The sequence below is a fragment of the Nanorana parkeri genome, unplaced genomic scaffold, assembly GCF_000935625.1.
Source record: "Nanorana parkeri isolate BGI_ZX_2015 unplaced genomic scaffold, ASM93562v1 scaffold1672, whole genome shotgun sequence".
NCBI classification, from domain to species: domain Eukaryota; kingdom Metazoa; phylum Chordata; class Amphibia; order Anura; family Dicroglossidae; genus Nanorana; species Nanorana parkeri.
Window position 1 is genome coordinate 150,872 of NW_017307940.1, and position 24,939 is coordinate 175,810.

Consider the following 24,939-nt stretch of genomic DNA (forward strand, 5'->3'; position numbering starts at 1 on the left):
GGAGACGGCAACCAGCTGATGCGAGTCAGCCGTCCATTTTTTTTTCTACGGGCGGATGGCAACTGGTTGAAGGTGCACCCCACCTTCCATGTTTCAATGCTTAAACCCTATAAGACTTTCACGAACCATTTCTCACCTCCTGGACCACCAGTCACTGTTCAGGAACAGGAGGAGTACGAAGTGGAGAAAATCCTAGACTCTCGGTGGTTCCAGAGACCTCTCCAATAGTTGATTAGATGGAAATCCTACGGTCCCTTGGATGATTCGTGGGAGGCCGCAGAAGGAGTCCATGCTCCACGATTGGTCCACCAGTTCCACACCCGTTACCCGGGTAGGCCGTCTCCCAGCAGCACCCCCGAAGCAGGGTTCCTCAGAGGGGGATGTGTAATATATGGATCCGCCTGCATTGCCTAAGTGGCGTAAGGCTCTGCCCACTCCTCCGACGTCATGCAGTCCGTCCACGCCCACAGGGCAGCGTTCATCGTCGCCCCCTCCTGGGGCGTCGTCCGGCTCCTCCTCACCTGCGGTCCACTTAAGGACTGAGTAGAGTAACGATCGGCGTCTCAGTATTGAGATGGATACAGACACTGACCGTTCATGTGTAGCTGCTCCCTCTTGGAGAGCTGATTTTCAACCCAAGGACTCAAACTCTGTCTTCAGCCCTGTTGGGCAATCTTGCAGTGGACCGTTCATACGCAGCTCAGCTCACCCTCACCCCTGCTGCTATTGTGGACATTCACACCAGGAACCGAGGTTACCATCCCACTTAAAGGAACGGTGGTATTCCCTGGACTCTCTCTCTCTCTATCTCAGTGGATCCACACACTACAAAAACCCAAGTATCATGCACTGTGGCCAGTGATGAGAGAGTGACTTTACGCTCGCTGCAGATTCTGGGTTGATGACACAGAGTTAGAAGCTATGTTGTGAGTTGGATGCTTAGTTGGACGCTATCCGCAGTTGAGTTCCATAAAGGTGTTTGCCACCCCTTACTACAGATCTTACATTTTAGGGCTTTATCAATTGAATTGTTTATTTTTATCGATTTACTATTGATTTGATAAACATTTGCGCAATTATCACAGGGCCTACAAAGTGGTTAGTAGCACCATCTTTTTATTCTACCGGGCCTGCACTTTCAGAAAATATATGGTTTGGGTTTTCCTTTACAAACGCTAGCACGCAGCAGTAGGATATCAAAACAATGGGGAAAATTGCAGAAATGGTTTGGCCAGCTGAGGTGTAAAATGTTCCGGAGGGCTTGGCAGTGAAAGGGTTAATGGACATGAGCATAGACATGTCTAAAGGTGCCCACACACTGTGCGATTATCGCAAGATAATCGCGGGAAATCCCGCGATCGTACGATAATCGCAAAGTGTACGGCAGGCGTGCGACCGTTTTTACTGTACGGTCGCACGTCTTTTGTCTAAGGAGCATGTTCGAAAACCAGCCGGGAATCTTACGATTTTCGGCTGGTTTGTGGGACGGGCTTGCATGGATCGCAAGTGCGATCTGCCTGTCCAAGATGGGCAGATCGTACGTTTTTAAAATTACTTTACAACCCTCGCAAGACTAAGGTCTTGCGAGGGTTGTAAAGTGTATGGGCGCCTTAACCCCATCCCAATCTTTGGAGATAACCGGGGATGTATACAGCTGACACAATCAGAAAGGATCAACCCTAGAACCAAGCATATCTATGTGAAGTATCATCTGCTTGGAGACATTCAAGAACAAGTCATTATCATCATGCAATATTGCTCATCAGAAGAAATGACTGCGGACGCACTCACCAAGCCATTGCTAAAGGATGGTCACAGTTTCCTTCCAGGGAAGCACGTCGCATAGCAACGCATATGCTGTGGAGAAGAAGTGTTGGAAATACAACAGCAGATTACTGACATTCTAAGTAAAAGTTCATTCAGCATTCCTCAAGATCTCAGGGCTTCATCCAAACGCATAACCAAAAACTGTACCCTATATACTCCAGCACAGTGCAATGTGCCCATTTCCCATGAGTTAGGTTAGTAGGTTAGGTACACTATATACTCTATCATAGAGTAATGTGCTTGGTTGCCATGGGATACTGTACCCTATATACTCTATCATAGGGTGATGTGCTTGGTTGCCATGGGATACTGTACCCTATATACTCCCGAATAGGGTGATGTGCTTGGTTGCCATGGGGTACTGTAGCCTATATACTCTATCATAGTGTGATGTGCTCGGTTGCCATGGGATACTGTACCCTATATACTCTATTATAGTGTAATGTACTTGGTTGCCATGGAATACTATACTTTATAAACTCCAGCATAGTGCAATGTGCCTGGTTGCCATGAGATACTGTATCTATATACTCTATCATAGTGTGATGGGATACTGTACCCTATATACTCTATTATAGTGTAATGTACTTGGTTGCCATGGAATACTGTACTTTATATACTCCAGCATAGTGCAATGTGCCTGGTTGCCATGGAATACTGTACCCTATATACTCCAGCATAGTGCAACGTGCCTGGTTGCCATGAGATACTGTACCCTATATACTCTAGCATGGTGCAATGTGCATGGTTGCTATAGGATACTGTACCCTATATACTCTATCATAGTGCATGTTTGCCATGGGATACTGTACTCTATATACTCTCAGTGCAATGTGCATGGTTGCCATGGGATACTGTACCCTATATACTCTAGCATAGTGCAATGTGCCTGGTTGCCATGGGATACTGTACCCTATATACTCTAGCATAGTGCAATGTGCCTGGTTGCCATGGGATACTGTACCTTTTATACTTCAGCATAGTGCAATGTGCCTGGCTGCCATGGGATACTGTACCTTTTATACTCCAGCATAGTGCAATGTGCCTGGCTGCCATGGGATACTGTACCTTTTATACTCCAGCATAGTGCAATGTGCCTGGCTGCCATGGGATACTGTACCTTTTATACTCCAGCATAGTGCAATGTGCCTGGTTGCCATGGGATACTGTACTGCACACTGCCTTCCTGAACAAGCCGGACTGTGTACCATTCAGCCAGTACAATATGATCATTGTGCGGAGCCTGCTATGTGTGGGCATTGACTCAGAAGATTTCACTGACACATCCATCACCCGGGGGGCTCCCGGCTCCCCCCTCCCCTCCTGTGTGCACACAGCCTGTGCAATACATGACACAGGAGACATCGTACAGCGGCAGAACTACATGGCTTCAAATGGAAGAACGAGCCGCTTGCATCCTCCGTGTCCGAGAGTCCATAGAGAGAGCCGAGGCGACCAGCAGCGGGGATGGTCCATGTGAAGGGCGAGCTGGCCACCAGCAGAGGGCTGCCCAGGAGCCACCCACCCCTTCATAGGTCCCTCTCCTTACTACTAGTGCTGCATTCCCTCTCCAGCCAGGATTCCCAGCAGAACATGGCACCATCCCTCTGATCTACCATGAGACTATTCCCCGGCAAATGGCTCAGGAAGAAGAACACTTGGCTTTTCCTACTTTTCTGGCTGTGCTGCTGGCTCTTTGTCACCACTTTCCTCTTCGTACACCGGACTGTGTTCTCTGATCGCTGCACCGATGAGGAGAGTAGGAAGATCCTGGCACGACTGGTATGTACAGAGAGACCGATGTCTGCCTGTGTGTGGTCCTATCACGACAACGTGTGTCTGTGATCGCAGGAATGGCATCTCATGACATTATAGTTCATTCTGTCCTCAGGGTGTTCAACTCTCCCAAACACTTCTTGTAGCGTGCTCCGAGCTTCCCAGATACTGGATCTGGGTTCTAGTTTATTACTGGAGCAGCTTATTATGTATTAGCAGATGCCAGCCTGTATATTATATAATGTTAGCTTCAGTACTTGTAGAACGTTATGTTTATCCTCTAGATTATTACTTTATATATTGCACCAAGTTCAGGTTTCATTACTCTTACAGAGCTCAGAATTTCCACTCGCCTGCTCGCATTGTGCAAGTGGAAATGAAGTGAGGGCGAGTGGAAATGAAGTGAGGGCGAGTGGAAATGAAGTGAGGGCGAGTGGAAATGAAGTGAGGGCGAGTGGAAATTCAGCCGGTGTATTAGGGATAACACTCTCTCTGCCTCATGCTGATGCTTCCCTGCCGACAGGCATGCCCACACCACTGCTGGAAGCACCCTATCCCTGTGTGCTTTGCATATCCCAGTGGAACCGTATACTAACGGGTCAGATGCCGGGGATGAGGAGAAGCACTAAGCGAGGGAGAGGGGAGGGAGGCAGGCGGGCTGTGTGTACAATGTGTTATCTCAAACTAAAGCTTACATGCAAGTGCTGCGCTTCCAGAGACCTGAGAGACCCCGAAAATAAGACCTACCCCGAAAGTAAGACCTAGCACTATTTCTCAAGATTCCTGTAATATAAGACCTACCCCGAAAATAAGACCTAGTTTGGTGGTAGCATGTGAGGGGGAACTTGAAGAGCAGGAGAGATGGTATCAGCCTGCAGGGACATACTGTATTAAGGGGATGACAGGGGACTCCCTCCGGCCAGCGCAGTGATAGGGAGCACTCCACTACCATACTTCACCAACTGCTGCCCCCCTGAAGGCACTGCTTAATGTAATAGGTACTGTAATGTGTACCGGTAAATGGTACCGTACTTTACCGCGCTGTCCACTGTCTGATGCCCGCACTGCTGGTACCGCTGTCCGGTACTGTGACAGGCGGAGTAATACCAGATAACTTTGGACTGTTGTACATTTTGTTGCACATTAAAAAAAAAAAAGACATCCCCTGAAAATAAGACCTAGCGTGTTTTTGTGGGGCAAAAAAAATATATGACCGTGTCTAATTTTCGGGGAAACACGGTATGAGAAACAGAAAAGTCCAATCGTCAACAAAAATGTAAATATAAGAAAAACTGGGATCACAGCAAACGCAGAATGTGATAAATATGATATTTCCTGCACAAAAGTACAATGTTCAATGGAAATATAACTACAAGTGTTAAACCCACTGTGTCCAACCCCCACAAGTCAATATGCTATATGGAGAGAATATACAGTATATATTGCTTAGTAAAAGAAAAAGTCAATCAGAGGTTTCCACTCCTTCGCAGCTGCTGACAAGTTATATCTTCACAGAATTTGTGCTTTTGCGGAGGAAATGATCATATTTATTACATTGTGTGTTTGATGTTATCACAGTTTTTCTTATTTTCACATTATTGTTGGTGATTGGAGTGACAGATCTTTGTTTAGTAGTGTAGCACGGCACTTGTATTTAGGTTTTGGTTTGAGATAACACAAGGTGTAGTGCTCACAGTTAAATAATAGTATTCATCAATATTAATTAAGTAAATAATAGTAGTAATTAAATAACTAATGTTAATTAATATTTAATAATTAATGAAATAGTAAAATAAATGCATTGCAGGGTCCTGAGTCTATTACATTGCATAGTTCATAGTCTATCGCGTCGGAGGGTTCTGAATTTTTATTGATACTTATTTTCCTTTATGTTTACATTGCGTTATGTTAATATTGTTAAAGTTGTTATTGTTAATATTTATTTTTGTAACTTTATTCTGAATGAAACATTTAACAGTGTAATTTCATGAGATAATTTAAGAGGGTGTGTTTAGGGCGGAGTTAAGGCCAGGGCAGGGTAGAGGTTAGGTGGGGGCAACTGGTGGCGAGTAACTCTTAAGGACTGGCTAGTAGTTCAGAATCTGACATTTTGAGCCCTGGTATAAGTCATTTTCTTGTATATGCTGTTTATATTACTAAACTGGTCATTGTGCAAAGACCAGCTAGTGTAGTAGAACAAATGGCATCATATTTAACAACTGGATTATCACCCTATATCAGTGATGGCGAACCTTGGCACTCCAGCTGTTTTGGAACTACAAGTCCCATGAGGCATTGCAAGGCTCTGACAGCCACAGACATAACTCCCAGAGGCAAATGCATCTTGGGATTTGTAGTTTTGGCACAGCTGGAGTGCCAAGGTTCGCCACCACTGCCCTATATATTACACCAAGTTCAGGTTATGTTGTATAAGTCATCTTTTGATGGTCCCTTAGAAGAGTTCCAGGGTTTATAGCACTGAACTGGTCTCCTTAGAAGAGTGCCAGGGTTTATAGCACTGAACTGGTCTCCTTAGTAGAGTTCCAGTGTTTTATAGTGCTGAACTGGTCTCCTTAGAAGAGTCCCATGGTTTATAGCACTGAACTGGTCTCCTTAGAAGAGTCCCAGGGTTTATAGCACTGAACTGGTCTCCTTAGAAGAGTCCCAGGGTTTATAGCACTGAACTGGTCTCCTTAGAAGAGTCCCAGGGTTTATAGCACTGAACTGGTCTGCTTAGAAGAGTCCCAGGGTTTATAGCACTGAACTGGTCTCCTTAGAAGAGTCCCATGGTTTATAGCACTGAACTGTTCTCCTTAGAAGAGTTCCAGTGTTTATAGCACTGAACTGGTCTCCTTAGAAGAGTCCCAGGGTTTATAGCACTGAACTGGTCTCCTTAGAAGAGTTCCAGTGTTTATAGTACTGAACTGGTCTCCTTACTAGAGCTCCAGTGTTTTGGTCTTCATGCATTATGTATCCTACTAGTGATGGAGATTGTAGATCGGTCAGTGTTCTTGTAGAACAAATGGCATCATGTTTAACATCTGGATTATCACCCTATATATTGCACCAAATTCAAGTTACATTGTGTAAGTCATCTTTTGATTCATGGTCCCTTGGAGTACTGAACTGGTCAAACATTCTACGTCTGTGTACTGTGATCATGAACTTTAGGAGATCTGTGTCAGAAATGACACTTTATAGTACTGCAATGGTCAGTGAGCTGGGTGGGACGCCCAGCCAAAGCATCACAGGCTGCTAAAGGGTCTTAGCAACCTGGAAAACTCTGGCCGGATAGGGAGCGTCAGGCACACCCACCACCCCCTCCCACATGACCCAATGAGATGCCACCTGAGTCATCCATCTCAGGCTACCTTATTATAGTTATGGCCCTGGTCAGTTCAATAACACTGTCCAAGTCACCATGAGATAACTGTAAATACATTCTGGTTACAATGTGCTATGACCTCACACAAAGGGCTCTTCTATACAACATATCTCCATTCATCACCTCTATGGACATGAATATGGTACATTTATGACACTGCTGGATGGTGTTCGTCTTACCACTACATGACTAATCTGATGACTCTTATCTCTCAGGAGTCGCCTATCTCCCATATTTGCAGGCAGCATGCGATAACACAAGGCATCTGCTGCAACCTCGAAATCAGCTTTGCGGGATTGTGAATATTTGATGCTAGTAAATACCTACTTGTCATTGTTATTATACCCATTGCACGCTATGATGACTAAATTAGCTGCTTCTTAGAGACAAAATGTACCAAAAAGAGGTCATATAAAAACAAGACTAGGATTGCCCCAATTATCTGAGATTGTATATGTCAAAATGTATCAGGTATCCTTAAAGGTTGGCACATTTCATGGAAAATTGTGTGAAGTTTGCTTGGAAATCAGTCAGACATGGATGAGGCACTAGATCAACAATCCCAAAAATGCACATCATTCTAAATTGAGATCTCTCACCCTACCTTGTGTAAACATGTCAGGCTTATCCTCAGTGGGAGAAGAGTTGTTACAGCCTGATGACACTAGATGGCGCTGAACAGTGTTTATTCTAGACACAGCTTGTTGGAGGAACAGGTATTATAAAGGGTTTGCATCGTGCAAATGTATTTCAAACACAATGTATACACAATTGTATATGTTGGAAATGTTGAGAAACATAAAACTCTCCTATTGTTAATGAAGACAAACTGCAGTAAAGAAACGCACAACTGATCGTCTTTCAGGTTACCTTTGATTCCTGGAGCCCAACCTGTGGCCCTTAGGCAGTTGTTGTGCGGCCCTTGGACCCCAGCAGTCTGTAGTGGAAGTGGGATTGGAAGCATCGGCTTGTAAAGAATTAAATGATAGAGATCTTCACTTTCCTCACGTAACAGGTATCCAGTCTCCCAGGGCCATTCACACCATAGAGTACACCATGTGCAAAAGGTGTGGAATCTGTACTGCATGCCAGGTGCATTGGTATGTTGCTGTTCATTCTGAATAAAATGGAATAAATGTTATGTTAGATATTGTTATTTATTCTGAATAGCCCCCCAACAGGTGCGCATTGCAGCGCTGCACAATGAGGGGCATTTATCAAAACTGAAGAAGACAGAATCTAGAGAAGTGGCCCATGGCAACCAATCAGCTTCTATCTTCTTATTCTCAAAGCTTAACTGAGCAAAATGACGAGAGAAGCGGATTGGTTACCATGGACTACTGCTCCAGATTCTGTCTGCTCCAGTTTTTATAATTTCCACTCAATGGGTGCTACCTCAATAATGTGTATTGCATTGCCCTGATAAAAAGTAATGCACATACTACTTTTTATCACCACATGTTTTCAAGCATTTTCCAGCTTGAGCGTTTTTGTTTTAGCAAATGAAAAGCTAGTTTCTAGGAGGAGGAGAGGGCACGAAATTCCACAAATAAGTGTGATTTGCAGGTTTTTTGTTCAATTTTTAGGTGCTCCCATTGAAGTCTGTTAGCACCAAAAATGCACAATCATGCCCCAAATAAACCCCTGTACTTTTTCTTCGCACATTGCTTATATGTGAATAAGCACAATAGAATAACATGAACACGCACTTCAGATCTCTCAGGTGTGAATGGGGGCCCATGTGTGGCCCTTTGCTTATGTCAGGGCCCTTACGTCCCATAAGGTCATAACCATTGCTTTGGATGATAAAAATGGTCGTATTCAGACCTTTGCCTTGTACTACTACACTAAAATGAAGGTGATATGTCATACATTTTCAATGGGATGCCATTATACTCTCTCAATTCTATCTATCTATCTATCTATCTATCTATCTATCTATCTATCTATCTATCTATCTATCCTCTATTAATGTCCTATCTAAATTAGTAAACTAAACATGAGATTGTAGTCTATCACGGGAGTGAGCTTGGAGTGGAGGTACTTTAAACACACACAGGGACCACGGAGAACAAAAGTAGCCACCCTCCAGAAGGAAGGACAGTGTCAGCATGAATTCAGAGATGATTTGAGAATCTACAGCCGAGTTATACACAAATAAACTACATTTTTTTAATAGTTCGGGTACTTGAAAGTATTTTTAAGACTTAACTCCTCTGTTTAGTGTCACTTTAAAATAATCTTGCTGGCTCCTGGAATGGACAGACTGGTTCCTGAATTCCACATTAATTTTTTCATCTCTGACTTATGTTATATATATTTATAATGTTATGATATATCATATATAATCTATGAGGGTTCCTTTATTTCCCCGGACATACCTAGGAAATATTCTTCTACACAAAAAACAAAACAAAAACAAACCTCCTTTATTTTAAATGACGTCCAGCCTTCTCTCATCCTCACTAATTTGAATAGCTTGCCCCGAGCTCCGTAGAGTCATTCTATGTAGCGTCTAGGTGATGGCGGAGCTCCATTAAACCGTCTGTCTTCCGGAGCATAAAATACCTTTTCTGCAACTCTTCTACCCCAATTTCCAGGATATTAACAAAAGCTGCATCTCTTCACCTCCCATTCTCACTAAACATCTTTTTTACCTTCTGTTTTTAGCATTTGCTGACATGACGGAGAGTGAAGGTGCAAAGGCATACACACATTGAACGCATTTCGCCAACAAAGCATTAACTTTCTGTGAATCAGCGCTTTCAGTTTGAGAATGTCACACGTCTCAGAAATGTATGTTTCCCAGTTGGACAGCAATGCAGACTATACAATGCATATACTTCAAATAGAGCTGTTGTAATAGGCAGGTTGAAACTGTGTGCTGCCAATGTATGTGCTGTATGGCATGGACCTGATTCAGTGTGTGTACATCTGCACTTTATTTTTGCATCATTTTAATTAGCATTGAGCATTGAATTCAATCATGCCAATGTACTGGCACTTATTATAACAACACAGCAAGGCTGTTATACTAGGAAGCGTCATTGGTTAGAGATAATTTGATTGCTGCAGTACCCAATCAGGAGGTGCAGATGGGGGGACAGTGTATATTGCTACACACATGTGTGATTGGACCAAAGCCCACTTCTTCTAAATGGTGGAAAAACTCTTTAACCACTTTGTGTCTGGTGCAAGTTTTTATATTTTTGCACACACATGTTAAAATCCAAAATGTTGGCGATAAAACAATTAGATATTTTCTTAAAGGAGGGGGCCTGTAGAATGAAAAAAATGCTAGTTGCAATTTTATATGTTGCACAATATTTGCACAAATGTTTATCAAATTGATATTTAGAATCAAATGAACTTCAGTGCACACAAACAAAATATAATACCCAATTTTTTATAAAATATAAAAGATGAGTTTGTGTCAGGTAATTGGATACCAAACATGCCAAGCCTTAAAGTGGCACATGCTTGTGAAATTTATTTATTTATAACAGGTATTTATATAGAGCTGACAATGTATACAGCGCTTTACATGTGCACATTCACATCAGTCCTTGCCCTCAAGGAGCTTACAATCTAAGGTCCCTATCTCACATACATATGAAGGCCAATTGAGACAGAAGCCAATTAACCTTCCAGCATGTCTGTGGAGTGTGGGAAGAAACCGGAGTAACACGGAGGAAACCGGGTAGGCACAGGGAGAACATGCAAACTCCTTGCAGATAGTGTCCTGACCGGGATTTGAACTGGGGACCCTAAGTGCTGCAAGGCAGAAGTGAAACCCTTTTCAGTATCATACAAGTGATAGGGCAGCTCTACAGCCAATCACCTGTATGTAAAACCTGTCTGAAGAAAGCAGTGCCAAGATAACAGCTGCAGCCATGGTCTTGGTTTTATCCACTTTAGGACCACAACATTTATATACATATTGTGATGCTGAAGTGGTTAAGAAAGCAATCTGCTAGGAACAGCACATTGTCGTGAGCTCCGCTAGTCAGATTGAGCTGAATTGGAATAATAATCTGCAAACCTAGGTATCTGAACTTTAAACAGACGGTACCTGCATGCTCCTAGGACGGATGCAATAAAATTCAACGTCACCACTCTATAAATTTCGCTGAGCACTCGATCAGTTCAAAGGAGAACAGGAGTCAGAATAGAAATCACGAATCAACTTAGAAACCTAGCAGGAAGGTTTTTTGATTATGACTATGGGCCAGGGGAACTAAGATTGGCGGTAGTCGAGAAATGTGGATTGTCCACAACATCTTATTTTGGTGCATTGCATGGCAAATGAACTATTATTTTGCAACACATATCGTTTATTTGGTCTACAGCAGAGTGTGTAGAGCTGGTCAGAGACCTGGCATTTTTTATTATTCAACTCAATGAAAAAAAAAACCAGAAAAAAAAGAACTTGATTTCCCCACTATTATTTGGCGTATCCAACAAACAGATTTTCATGCACCAAATCTAGGGATATGTCTCTCCTGCAATAAAGGATTCTTACCTTCCTCCTTACAGACTCTTTACATTAAGCTGCACATGCATAACTCAGGGTACAATTTAGGTGTATGTTGGGATTACCTATCTGCCGTGTGTGTGTGTGTGCAGGAGTTATGCCAGCCCAGCATGGTCAATCAAGATGGCTGAACATCCCAAACTGGGAAGAAGCAGGTGAGAGGGAGTCAGAGCCAGTGTGGGAACTCGCGGATGTTGCATTGCTGGAGAAGAGGTGAGTATAGTGGAACTATAGTGTGTAGGAAACTAATGATAGCAGGTAGACTTTTTTGTTTACTAGTAGAAACTCTTTAAGTCTTTTCTGCAATAAAAGCATATTACCTGGCTGCTAGCATGTTTCAAAATTTTTTATGCGCAGCTCAATGTACAATCTAAGCATGCATTAGGAGCTAGGACGAATTAATGTAGTTACGCCAACCTGAGCAAACCAATCAAGATGGTCAGAAGTTCTGAACCCAGAAGACTGGATGAAGATGAAGGTGCCATCAACAAAGGAAGATAGTGTGGCCTTTGCATTGCTGGAGTGGTCACTTTGGTAGGTCAGTACAAAGGGCTTTAGTTCCACTTTAATACAGATGTTCCTTGCTTACCCACTTACCTGTTTTGCGACCACTTGCACTTACGGAAGTCTTGCACTTACGGACGACGGACCGCGTCAGCGTCAGTGCGCCGTGTTGCCGGCGGAAGTGGTGTCCTCCGATCTTCACTGCGGGCTCCGGTAAGTATTTTCATTGCCCGATGTACAGTACACTGTTCGGTACTGTACATCTGCAACGCTATACAGTACTGTACTAACGTAGTACAGTACTGTATAGAGTTCCTCACTTAACGACCAATCCGTTTAACGACCTGGTCGTAGGAACGGAACTCGGTCGTTAAGTGAGGAATACCTGTATTACATTATTTACACTTACGCACTCTTTTTCTCATTGTTAGCCCCAGCAGTACATGAACTACTGCTTAGAAACAAACTCATCACTTGTTCATAGGGAAAGGGTCACTGCCTGGACAAAGCTCCATATTGTTGTCTGGAAAGCACAGGAGGACGTTGTCTGTGGCACCGATTTTGCACATTTGTACACACGTGAGCAGCATTCGGTTATTTGTCCATCTATGTGCATTGTGCACATTTGTATGTGCATTTTTATGCGCATACATGAAGATGCGCGTTTTGACAGCAGCTTATGAAACATTGCGGGCAACAGAAGAAAACGCATTTAAATGTGCAAAAAAGCTCACGAAAATGTGCAGGGTGTTTTCAGCATTTCCATTAGAGTCTATGAGGCAAAATTGTGCTTTTAACTGCCTAAAGAAGCTCATGTACCTTTTCGGTCATTTGACTTTTTCCTGCTGGGCGTTTTTCTGCTCAGGTGTGAACCAGGGACATTGAAAATCATGGACTTTCTTGTGTTGGGCATTTAAAAGCGCTTTTCCAACTGCTCAAAAACTCCTAGGTGTGAACCAGGCCTTAAAGTCTATTTCTACTATTGCAGCCAAATTGGGATAACACCTATTTTATGTTTGTTATATTGCATGGCTTAAAAAGTTTTTTGTTTTTTTAAATTATTGCTACTTGCACCATGTATGCTCTATTTTGAAAGAAATATTGTTCTCTGTACTAAGTTTTGCTCTGAAATGGGGGGGCTGGGCAGGTTAGTGTTAATATAATTAACCCTGACTGTACTGTACTGGCAGATCTCATTATCAGCTGTAAACTAGATTTGGACACTGTTTGTCCTAACAAAGGGTTAAAGATCGAGAAGCACTGTATGTTATTGAGTAGAGGCTCAGTTAGTTCCTAGTCTTTCCATTAGGACAGTCAGAGTTTCCTCACTGCAATTGAGAGAAGCTTGCAAAGGACTGCTACAAGACACATTTAAAATGTAAGAAGTTTTTTATTATTATTATTAGATATGTTGTGTGGAAGGCAACGTATAGGAAATAAGCCTGGGGGAAGGGACCCTGCGTGGCCCCGAAACGTCGGTTTATTTGGATGTCTGTGATGCTTTCTGTCCAATAAAAGGGACATATTTATCTTTACTACTGAGTGTTGGTGATTTCCTGACTTTCCTGTGTTTGCACGGTGCCATCCGTGGTAATTCATCACTGCGAGCACCACTTTTTTCTTATCTGGCCGGGACTGCTGTGAGGAGTGCGGATGGTCTCTCCATCTACAAACATATAAAGGGGTTTTCTAAAATTCATCTGAAAACTACACCTTAAGCTAGGGATGCACCGAAATTTCGGCCGCCAAAACATAACGGCCAAAAATGGCACTTTTGGCAAAATTCCAAAAGTGTCATCTTTGACCGAAATGAACGGTGCATCCCTGATTTCTCTTGTTCCCACTGGACTCAGCTCTGTGTCCCCTCTGACACAGCTAAAACAATTTTAAAAGGTTAGAAAAAAAAAATTTGTTTTCGGCCTGACATTTTTAAAATTTTCGGTTTTGGTTTTGAAAATTTAATTTCGGTGCACCTCTACTTCAAGCATACCTCTCGACTTTATGAGATGGCAAAGAGGGACACATTATAGCATGGAGTATGTAGACAAAGGACACATTCTCGCCACACCTCCGGTAACACAAACCACAAGGATTAGTGCACTAAAATAAATGTGGTTTAACCCAAAATTGCTTATCTATTTATCACTACTTTTCCTTTATTTTGGATTATCAAAATAACAAATGGAGTCATTTGAAGGTTAGATAAATAGTTTAGTAAAACACCTTTGAAAGATTAATAAAACATTTTTTATAGAGATCCATACATCAGGTCAAAAAGAGAGACAACTGAGAAGGATAGAGGGGCAGAGGGACTTCTTTTGGGGTTCCACAAAATGGGACTGTACTTCCACTGAGAGACAGTTGTGAATTATGCTTTCAGTTGCTCCTGAATTCCTATGGTCAATATATTATCATAATGTCCTGGACCCCATGGCTGCTGAGCAGATACTGTATAACTAAACTCACCATACTCATGGAGGACTTTTGAACATTATACATCAAATGTTTGTATTTGATATATTAAACATTTTTGATTCTTTAAAGCTTCTCTTCAATTACAAAAGCATTAATAAAGGTAGAGAGTAGATGGGAAGATATTAATTCTAGAGAAGTATGTGGACTATGTTTGTTAACATCTTTTATCCCGAAACAAAAAGCAGACTCGTGTATATAGCTATTTACAAAGCAGAGTGGGGTTGTGATGGCGTTGCCGCCTAAAGTCAGGAAACAAGGTCGGTTTTTTATTTCATGGTGCTCTGGATGTCACCATCCCTTCTCCCTCTCACACTCACATGTGAGTGTCGCATTGTTATTGCCTGGAGCCTTGTTTACATCTTGTGGATGGTTTATGGTGTGTGATATGAGGGTTCAGGTTTATTAATGCAGTACGACCCTCAGAAACTGGCAGCTCGTAAACACTGAACAGTCTTACCTGATTGCAGTTTAGCCTTCAGCAGTAACATCTTTAAGGCAGTGTTTTTTTCCAAATCCACCGCAGGCTCAGTTCGTTGTCATAGGGGCCTGGAGTCTCACCTCCTGTCATCCGTATATGTAACTTGTTTTCAATTTGATATAAGAGCAAAATGTTTACCTTATCACTTAAAGTGTTTCAGCTTCTCCCCTTAGACTTACATGCCACTTAAAGGTTAACAAAGGAACTTGTTTCTCATTAAAAAGAAATAAATGTGGCCAGTGACTATGACAAGTTTGTTATAGAACACAGAGTGGGAAAATTGGAGAAACAGAATGTTTATATAAGTAAATGCTGCCTAGGAGATTTGGATGTAGAATTTTAAGGAGGCATAACTTTATTTAAGCGGTAGTAAACCTCCACCACAACAGTTAGAGTTTGGGCCCCCAGGAGGTGTTTGCCATTCTGTCCTAGTATGCACAGCATAAAATCAATTTACAGCAGACTTACCTTGCAGGTGGTTCAGAAATATCACCAGCACTCCAACTCAAACGTGAAAAATATCCATTTATTGACACAGACTTGTCATACAATGCAAGGGAATTCAGGGCCTCACAGGGTCACTTTCATCAGGCTCAGATCGTCTGTCATTCTGAGCCTGATGAAGGGGATCCTGTGAGGCCCCAAAAGCGCTTGCATTGCATGACAAGTTTGTGTCATTAAATGGATCTTTTTCATGTTTGAATTGGAGTGCTGGTGACTTTTTTTTTTTGTAAAGTACAGGAGGACTAGAGTCCCCCTGTACTTTACAAACTCCACAGTTCCCCCTTACATAACAGTCCCCAGAGTTCACACTACATCTTTACATTAAAGTCCTAAGGGGGGACTCTGATGTAAGTGGGGACTCTGGAGACTCATTGACCAGGTGATCCATTGTAATGCAGCCCTGTAATTACAATAGGAATATACAGTCCTCCCTTTGTGTGACAAGTCAATGCTGCAGGAGCAGATCCACAACAAACACAGAAAACATCAAAATGTGGCCGGGAAAAAGTTACCTTCAGTGATGGAACCTTTTCAGCCAGAGATAAATTCAGTGGCATTGTATGGGCCAATTTATTATTCACAAAAGCAGGGCTACCATTAGAAATTATGGGACTCCATACAGCCTACCTGGCAGGGCCACCTTCCCATCCCCCCCGGTCACCAAGAGGAGAGGAAGTAGGCAACATATGCAGCAAATTATGGGGGTGGCAAATTTGCAGTGGGAGGGGTTTAAAACTTACTCTTCGCCTAAGTATAGAGTGCAAGGATCAGAAGTATGTAATGTACATAGTGCAGAGGTCAAGAGTAACACAAGAGTTCAGAGATCATGAGTAAATAATGCAGGGTGCAGAGGTCTGGAGATGCCAGAGGTCTGTAGTAAGTAACTCAGAGTATCGAGGTCAGGAGTAATGCAAAGTTCAGGAGTAAATATGTGTCATGCCCTGTAGTAGCTCAGACTAAACTTTGCAGACACAAGTGAATGAGTCATAGGGGTGCTTATCTCTTACCGTGTTTCCCCGAAAATAAGACACTGTCTTGTATGTTTTTTTGCTCACATTATTTTCGGGGTAGGTCTTAATTTTTTAAAGAGCAACAATCCACACTTATTCATGTAGAAAAGTCTACATGTATTCACGTAAAAACATATGGTGATCAGGGCAATCAGGGGTGTCGTACCTTTTACAAGAGCAATATGGTAACCAATCGCTGGCCAGCATGAGCAAAGCGCACCTTTACTATAGATTCCTCACAGGCGGAGTGCATTTGGTATCACTCCGCCTGTGACAGGAGCCGGCACTATAGAGGAGGCATTGGCTTATGCGGCTCTGCTCCCTCCGGTGCTGCCTCGCTTCCTCTAGCGCTGGCTTTGTTGGCACCGCTGATTCTCTCCCGCGGCTCTTCAAGTTCCCCCTTATGCCACCACCGGCCCTGGGAATGGTCACAACTAGGTCTTATTTTCGGGGTAGGTCTTATATTTTAGCAATTCCCACTAATAGTACTAGGTCTTATTTTCGGGTTAGGTCTTATTTTCGGGGAAACAGGGTATTAGATGGCTAGATTTAAAGTTTTAAACAAATGGAACCAGCCAGAAAGAGAACTGATTCTGCTGTGTTATCTCTTAACCGGTAGTGCTCGGAGAATCTTTTCCACATATTATATCATTCATTTAATATAGCAAAAACACATTAAAAAAAAAAAACAAAATGATTTTAAAACCTTGAAACTAAGTTAATCATCAAAAAAATTCACTTCAAACCATTATAGTTTTTCTTCAATAACGACTAAACTTTGTGTTTAAGGTATAACTCCACCATAAATATATTTTCATGTTTTGAAGAGGGTGAATATGAATTGGAACCTCTGTAAGCATTTTATGCTATCTTTGTCCCTGCTGGAGAGATGACCCTTGCTGTTTGTCCTGGTGACTATTGTCAATGGGATAGAATATAAAGTACATATAAATATATGTGTGTGTGTATCTACATATTTTACAGACACCATTGTAGCTTAAAAAAAAAAGATTTGAAGATTTAAAAAATAATTGCCAGCAGAAAAGAGTTGGACCAATGTAGGGGAACATAAGTAACAACTCATAATCCCTGGAAATTTAGCAAAGGTTAGAATCTATAACTTTATTCACTTTAGTCTTTGAGGTATTGTACAGACAGGAAAAGGTAGAGCCTGGAGTAATTATACCAAAGCTTGTGTAATGGATATCAGCTCACAAAGGTCAACATGTCACTAACTTCAGGTGCCAGACATGGCTTTGTACTTTTGTGTGAAATTGCACGTCTGGGTAATACAAATAGCACCCTGTCATTTTTTTTTTCCAGCACAAAAGCATTTTAAAAATTACCTATGCTTAGACGTGTCCCACTGTAGCCACAACTAGCATGAATGAGAGGAAAACCTTAAAGGAGAACTATGAGGTGAGTGCTTTTCACTCACCTCATAGTTCTAGCCGACCTGTGACAATGAAACTGTCACAGGTCGGCTCAGTAGATCGGGAAGTGAGCGAACACATACCGGTGTTCGCTCACTTCTCGATCCTGTCACAGCAGAGAGCGTGACAGGGGAGGGACTGGATTCCCCCCTTCCCGCTCCGATCCTCCAGCGCTGACTGGCGGAACGAACGGGGGAGGGGGCAGGCACAGCTGTTTCTGCCTCTAGATAGGCAGAGCCAGCTGTCACTCACGCAGCTGGGAGGATCCAGACATAATTGTCGGGATCCGTTTCAGCTGCGGCGTCTCACTATACCGTATAGTCACAGTATACCAGTATACTGCGAGCTGTAGCTCGCGGTATACTGAGCTTAGGGTAGGGTATAGGGTATACTGAGCTTAGTTTGTGTCCTCCCGTTACCCTTAGGAGAACTATGGGGAAAAGCCCTAACCCCATAGTTCCCCTTTTAACAACATGTTGTTGTAAATACAACGGCAAGGTAGTGACCACGGCATGCTACCTAAACATGTATACTTATTTACTTGTGTAAAGAGAATCGGTGTGCACAGACCCAGAAATAGATAGATAGATAGATAGATAGATAGATAGATAGATAGATAGATAGATAGATAGATAGATCGATCGATCGATAGATAGATCGATAGATAGAAAAACAGCTTTTTAAAGTGACAATAAACTTAAATGAAGAAGAAGTTAAATGTTAAAAATGCATTCAAGTACCTTAACTATTAACAAAAATGTATCACTGAGCTGTAGATCCTCAAATCATCTCTTAATTTGTGACGATGCTGTCCTTCCTTCTAGAGGTTCAATAACACAAAATCACCTGAACTCCATCCATAAAAGTGCTTTACTTGCACGTATCATCAAGTGCTGGTGACTTCTATTATTGACTCCTTCTAGAGGGTGACACAATATCACTGCTCTTACACAGTAGATGCAAAACTAGGTATTGTAATTCTTTCTTAGTATATTGGATAACTTTAAAGCGATCACCAGGAAAAAATGAAAGGCAACATATTCTTCTCAACAATCCCACCCACACCTCCCACAGATTCACCATTATAGGCCCAACTAATCCCCTTTCAACCTATTTGCCATCCTGCGACCATATGTGGAACTTCTTGTGCTAGTGGGGAATGGTAATCTCTCACTCCAGTCTTGTTGTTGCCTTTCATCATGATGCCATCAGCCCACTGCTGGAGCCTTCAAGACACTGTGAGAACCCTGCCAATGGAACGTTCCACACAACTAGGCAGTGGTTTGGGCACTTGAAGAAGGACCCTTTCACTCTTCAGCAAGAAGGAGAGAAGACTTGGGACCTGGTGCCTTCCCTTTAACTGCTGATTCAGGTAAGTATTTCTAACATATTCATTTTTATAAGAGGGGTGTGTGGGTGTGTGTGTGTTGGTGCTTGAGATACTATACTTTTTGGTGTGCAGATAATGCAGATTTCAGTGTTCAATATTTATTGCATTTGAATTGGAATTTTTCCTTTTCTGTCTTTTAGGCCCCATTCACACGTAGCGACATACCTTTTGCAGCGGCCGGGATAGCGCGTCTTTCGGGGCGCCGTTCCATCTCCATCGGGCTCCATTAGAAAAAAGCAAAATCGTGCAAAATCCGCCAAAAAAAGGGTCCTGTAGAAGCGACTTGCGACCGCGACGAGCGACATGGAGCTAAGACAGCTCCATTGAATATCATTAGCCGGGACTTCTCGCGATATCGCGAGGCAAAAATGCACGATATCGCGGTGGAAATCGCGCAATAAATCGCTACGTGTGAATGGGGCCTGAGACTACAAAACAAACATTTGTTTCTATAATTGGGTAAGGGCAATGATGTCTATCTATCTGTGAAAATATGTGGATATGACAGATTATAGAGGAGTTACACTACTATATATAAGCATATGTCTTTCCTGTCTGAGGGGGTGAGTAGAGATATGGACGGAGGTAAGCCGGTAGATGTGGTATATCTGGATTTCTCAAAGGCTTTTACCGTTATGGAACATAGAGCTTTGAGATGAATACCTATATAATGTATAGTTTATATAGTTGCACAGTAAGGCTTAAAAAATCTATTGTGTTAAAAAAAAAATACCTTGTATCATCAGAACCATAAACTTTCAGATCACCCCCAAAAACCCTTATAAAATATGGTCATATTTGCCACAAAAGTAAAAAAAAAATCTTTGCTGATCTGTAGATCGGCGAAAGAATCACTTTCTGGATCAACACTCCAGTTACTCCCTGGATTGCCATTCATTACTTTTATTTCTTATAAATGATTGTAGCTATTCATATTGTATGCATTCGTAAACATATCCAGACCATTTTTGAAACGCTCTACCCAGCTGGCTAGAACCAACTCCTTTGAAGACTGTTTTTCAACTCCTTTGAAGACATTTTTGCATGCCTTCATGGGGGTAAAGTCTTAGTTCCATTTGTAGGGGCTGTTATATTCAGTGCAGTGCAATGCCCCATTATAGGTGGCGATACATTCTAATGTGGAATATGTTCAAAATAGGTCATGTGACATAAGCGAGCATACTATCTGCAATCACTCCCCCCACCCCGTGCCAAGGGGAAGTGACTTCACCTGGCATTGGAAATACAGGAAGTGTTTGGTAGAGATCCATCCTCACACTTCCTGTGGGACATGCTCTTCTCACTGACATTGGAACAGAAAATGTCAACAATGAATGCCTGCGCTGGACGCTTGTGGGTTTCATCTCTATTGGGAGAGTCAGAAGACCTACTACCAATCTACTAATAGCCCAGGAGGTGTGGAGGAGGGTGGAGATAGTTGTTGCTCTTTTACAATAAATATAGGATTGCCAAAGTGCTATGATTTTTCTGGAATTATTTGTGGCATTCAGAACACATACTGTGGCTCCTTGAAGGTGCATTCCACTAAACTCAACCCACTCCTTTAGCTTTGACATAACCCTCTACTAAAAGTACATTTATCCTTTAAGCTGAAATTATCCCTAAACCTAACCCCAAAATTCAAAGCATACTAATTTATGTTAAATACATTGCAGCTTACCAATCCTTAGATGTAGTGGCTATGTTAGTTATTTCAAACTGCTCTTCCCTTTAATTCACCTGGTAATTCTGCAAAAAAGACACCTCCAGTCCATTAGTGGCTAGGGAGGGAGCCATGGTTGTAATACAAGCTGAACTTAAAACATGCCTGGTTTATCTCCATTATGTGGTGGGCTGATTGGAAAGTAGTTTACAAAAGAAAGATAATGTTTTTTGTGGGTTCTTTTCAGCAGAAAAGCAAAAAAAGTGACACGGACAGAATGAATATGCTTATCTTTCTTGTGTAGTCTACTAGTCTCATCAATCTGCACGTAAAAGAGATGTACAAAGGCAAACAAGTCTGGCAGTAATTAATGTTTCCATAGATACAGTAGAGAAATGAGTGTAGCTACTAAAAGCGGAAGTTAAGTTAAAAAAATTAAAAAAATTGTTGGGATTTTGGCAGAAGTGACATGCAAAGTCTCTTCTGCCAAAAACGTTCTCCTCTTTCCTTCCTTTCAGCAATTTCTTTTATTTTTTTGTATACGCAGTAGGGCACAGGAGTTATATCATCTGTGGCCACCCATTGTCTGAAGAGCATACCCACAGAAACACTGGAAGTGGCTGCAGCCCTGGAGAAGGGCACACTTGTAAGGTAAGTGTGCCATATTGTGCAAGTATGCTGTGCATAGTTGCATATTATGGCAAAAACCTACCCTTCACATAGCGGTTTACTACCCCTTTCTAAGATCATCTATGAACCGTAAGCTGCAATATGTTATATTTTTGTTTCAGTTTAGATATGCTTTCACTTTCAAATGAAAGGTCCACTTTAAGTATTTTGCTTTTTAACTAGCAGAATAAACTACCAAAGAATACTTTCCATATGTACAGAAGATTGATTATAACTTACTGAATGTGGATTTAGCACAGTGTACTTGGATAGAGCATCTAAGTGGAAACAGAGTAGAAGGAAAAAATGGTCAGAGAGGTAACAATTCATGATTTAATCTCTGTGATGTATAGCGCATAGACTGAAAGCATGTGTTCATTTAGAAAAATCTGGCTGAACTAGGCCATGTGTAAAAAAAACTCAGAGAAGGATTTAGCTTACGAGTGAATGATAAATCTTTTCTGTGGAAAGAGAAGGAATCTAATCTCTATCATTCTATCAATGTCATCAATCAAAACAAAGTTTTTGAGTGCTAAACAGAAATAGAATAACACGTGCAATAGATAGAAAATGAAACATGCCTTACTGTTCACTGTCATTTTTGACATACCTTTGGTCTATAGACTTTCTATTTATCTAAATAAATCAAGACAGATTAAGCTATTTTGCCTCTGGCTCACCTTGGCTAAATACACAGCTGCAAGGCAGATGCAATGATAAAATATCTTATATCCCTAATTAGTGCAAACAGATATTTCCCATTTCTGCATCTTTCAACCCACACACTTTTTTTTTATACAAAAGTATACAAAAATTAAGTTGCATGTAAGGGATCCTCTAAATGACACCTCAGCACCCACAATCCTACAGGTGGATAGCTGCAGCTTGTTTAGAGAGGATGTATAAAGCCATATTATAAAGAGATATATAAAATATAATATAACATATATATATTAGACATGTAATTTTTTTTTCATTCAGAATGCAAATTCAGACAAAATTCACACTATATGCTGACAGTGCAGAGCCGCTCTGCAGCCTACACTATTTTCGGGATCCACCCCAATGCCTGATTGTCAGCTGGTTCTGCCTCTCTAGAGCCAGCCCCCGTCTGTCCCTGTCTGTCTTCCAATGAGCACTGGAGGAACATAGAAAGGGGAGGGGGTAATCCCTGCAGGGAGCGGTGAATGACAGGCAGAAGCTGTGAGCTAACTGATCAGCGGTTTGTGATCCCTCGGGTCTCAAGCTATAGAGCTGGTGTGTGACAGCTGCAATGTCACATTCTGGCTCAAAATATTGGGAAGAGTATATTTTACTCTCCCAATTGTTCTCCTTTAATCAATTAGTTTGTGAAGAAGGGTGCTGAGACATTCTAATAAGGTCCTGAACAGATAGGAACATTGGAGGTATTATCTGCGCAGGTAGCATAATTCTAATGTTACATTCTCTCTAATTTCTGGTTAAACTTATCTCAGATACGTTAAGCCATAGTCATCAGCTTTAGGTCTAATTGTGGCTGTACCAGAATGACTATTGGTTTTTCTGTGTGAAAATATGCTTGCTTTTATCTTTCAAGTTTTCATGTGAACGCACTGAGCCAACATTATCTTCACCTATCTAACCAATAACCCAGATAGCTCAAGAGATTGTTTAAAATGATCTAAGCCAGTAAAATGTATCCTGAGATGGATTGATTTAGTATGTGCTTACATCTTAAGTTAAGCTGTCACTCTGTTATACCCAAATCAGATGGATCAGATGATGATCAGCTACAGGCATTATTAGTCAGTGAACTTTTGTGAAAGGCTAGCTTAAAGGTCAGGTGATCTTAAATGGAAATGTAGAGAAAAGTTCAGGGCAGAGTATTCTCTACCTTATGGAAAAGTCATACTGTGGGGTCTATGTAATGCCTTGCAGCAACATGGTATGCATAGATAGAAGCAACCATCAGGCCTATAGCCCCAAGGCTATGGGCTTGGCTCAGGAATAATTGACTTTCTCTCTCCTCGCCTGAATAGAAGTACTGTTACAGTGTGTTCATTAGCTATTGTATCCTAAAATATATTTTCAAGTATGCAGGCAAATCGGAATACCACATATTTTATACTTGTTGCATGTTTCCATTCACATAGCATCAAGTTAAAATATTTTAATACTTTGTTTACCTTTTTACATGCTCTTTTCTGAAAACTCCAAATCTGAAGCTTTCCTGTTCTATATCTTGTTAAGGAAGGATCTGGGGAGTTAGTTTACCATACTTAACCCTGTTTGGACAGTGCTGGCAGAACTTGATTACCACCTGTGCAGGATTGTCTGTCCTAACAAAGGGTTAAATACCTAAATACTAATGTTTAAATACATTTTATATATATATATATATATATCACATGTATTGCATACTAATGACATTTTAAAAAATGTCTCTAAGCCTCTCCCTTATCTGCATATTGCCATCTATTCTAAGCAATAGAAGCTGCCTATAGTGTATAGTGTCCTGTGTGTAATCCTGCTCCAAAGAAGCAACTAAAAATTATTTTTAGGTATGTTGTGCGAATAGGAACAGATAAACATATAGTTAGGGTTTCTTACATTTTAGCTGCAAAGTTGGAAATACTCTTTAAAGCTCACCTTTTTCCCCCACAATAATAAAAAGTACAGTTGCATGCAGCCAGCTCTACATGCTCAACAATGACCACTGTACTCTGTCATTTCAAAGTCCAGTTTTCTAAGTAAACTCACAATTACATTTGATGCCCTTCTGCCTCTTCCTAGGCACTGGAGACATAACCAGTGGCTCCCATCTGCCATCTGGGTACGCTACATCACCAGTGCCTACTAACCAGTTTCTGCACCTGGAATGTGAGATCATGGGAGTTTGCTTTGGTTTTTTTTTTTTTCTTATGAGGCACATGCATGAGATCTGACATGGACACCATTGGTAAGTCAGCCCAGATAAGCAGGAAGAAGAAGCTGGCCACCGTAAAAGGAAAAAATTGTGCCAAAGGCTTGACCAGCATAGGGACCAGGCCATGGGAGCTAGATTGCCATACAACTAAAAGGCAAATAAATATAAATATGTTGCTAGTTTACCAAAGGACATTTTATTACTGCTTTAGTTAAATAACAGGTCTGTGAGTGTGTGTGTGAAAAAGGGGAGGGGGTGGGTGTTTGCTTTAAAGGTTATTCTGTATGATGCACAGTATTTTGCCCCTTGTGTGGAGCGCCTACCCCATCCCCTCTGCCCTTTTCCTTACCTACCTAAGTGTCCTGTTGTTTTTATGTTATGTTATT

General features: G+C 41.6%; 1 protein-coding gene across 1 annotated transcript in view; it reads left to right on the forward strand.

Moving 5' to 3' along the window:
• The first annotated feature begins 3,351 nt into the window (after nucleotides 1-3,351).
• FAM69C (family with sequence similarity 69 member C) overlaps nucleotides 3,352-24,939 on the forward strand; it is a 54,278-nt gene continuing 32,690 nt past the window's right edge. Inside the window, exon 1 of the mRNA XM_018571093.1 lies at nucleotides 3,352-3,609. Coding sequence (XP_018426595.1) covers nucleotides 3,445-3,609 — 165 coding nt within the window. The 5' untranslated portion in view covers nucleotides 3,352-3,444. The remainder of the gene's footprint in view (nucleotides 3,610-24,939) is intronic.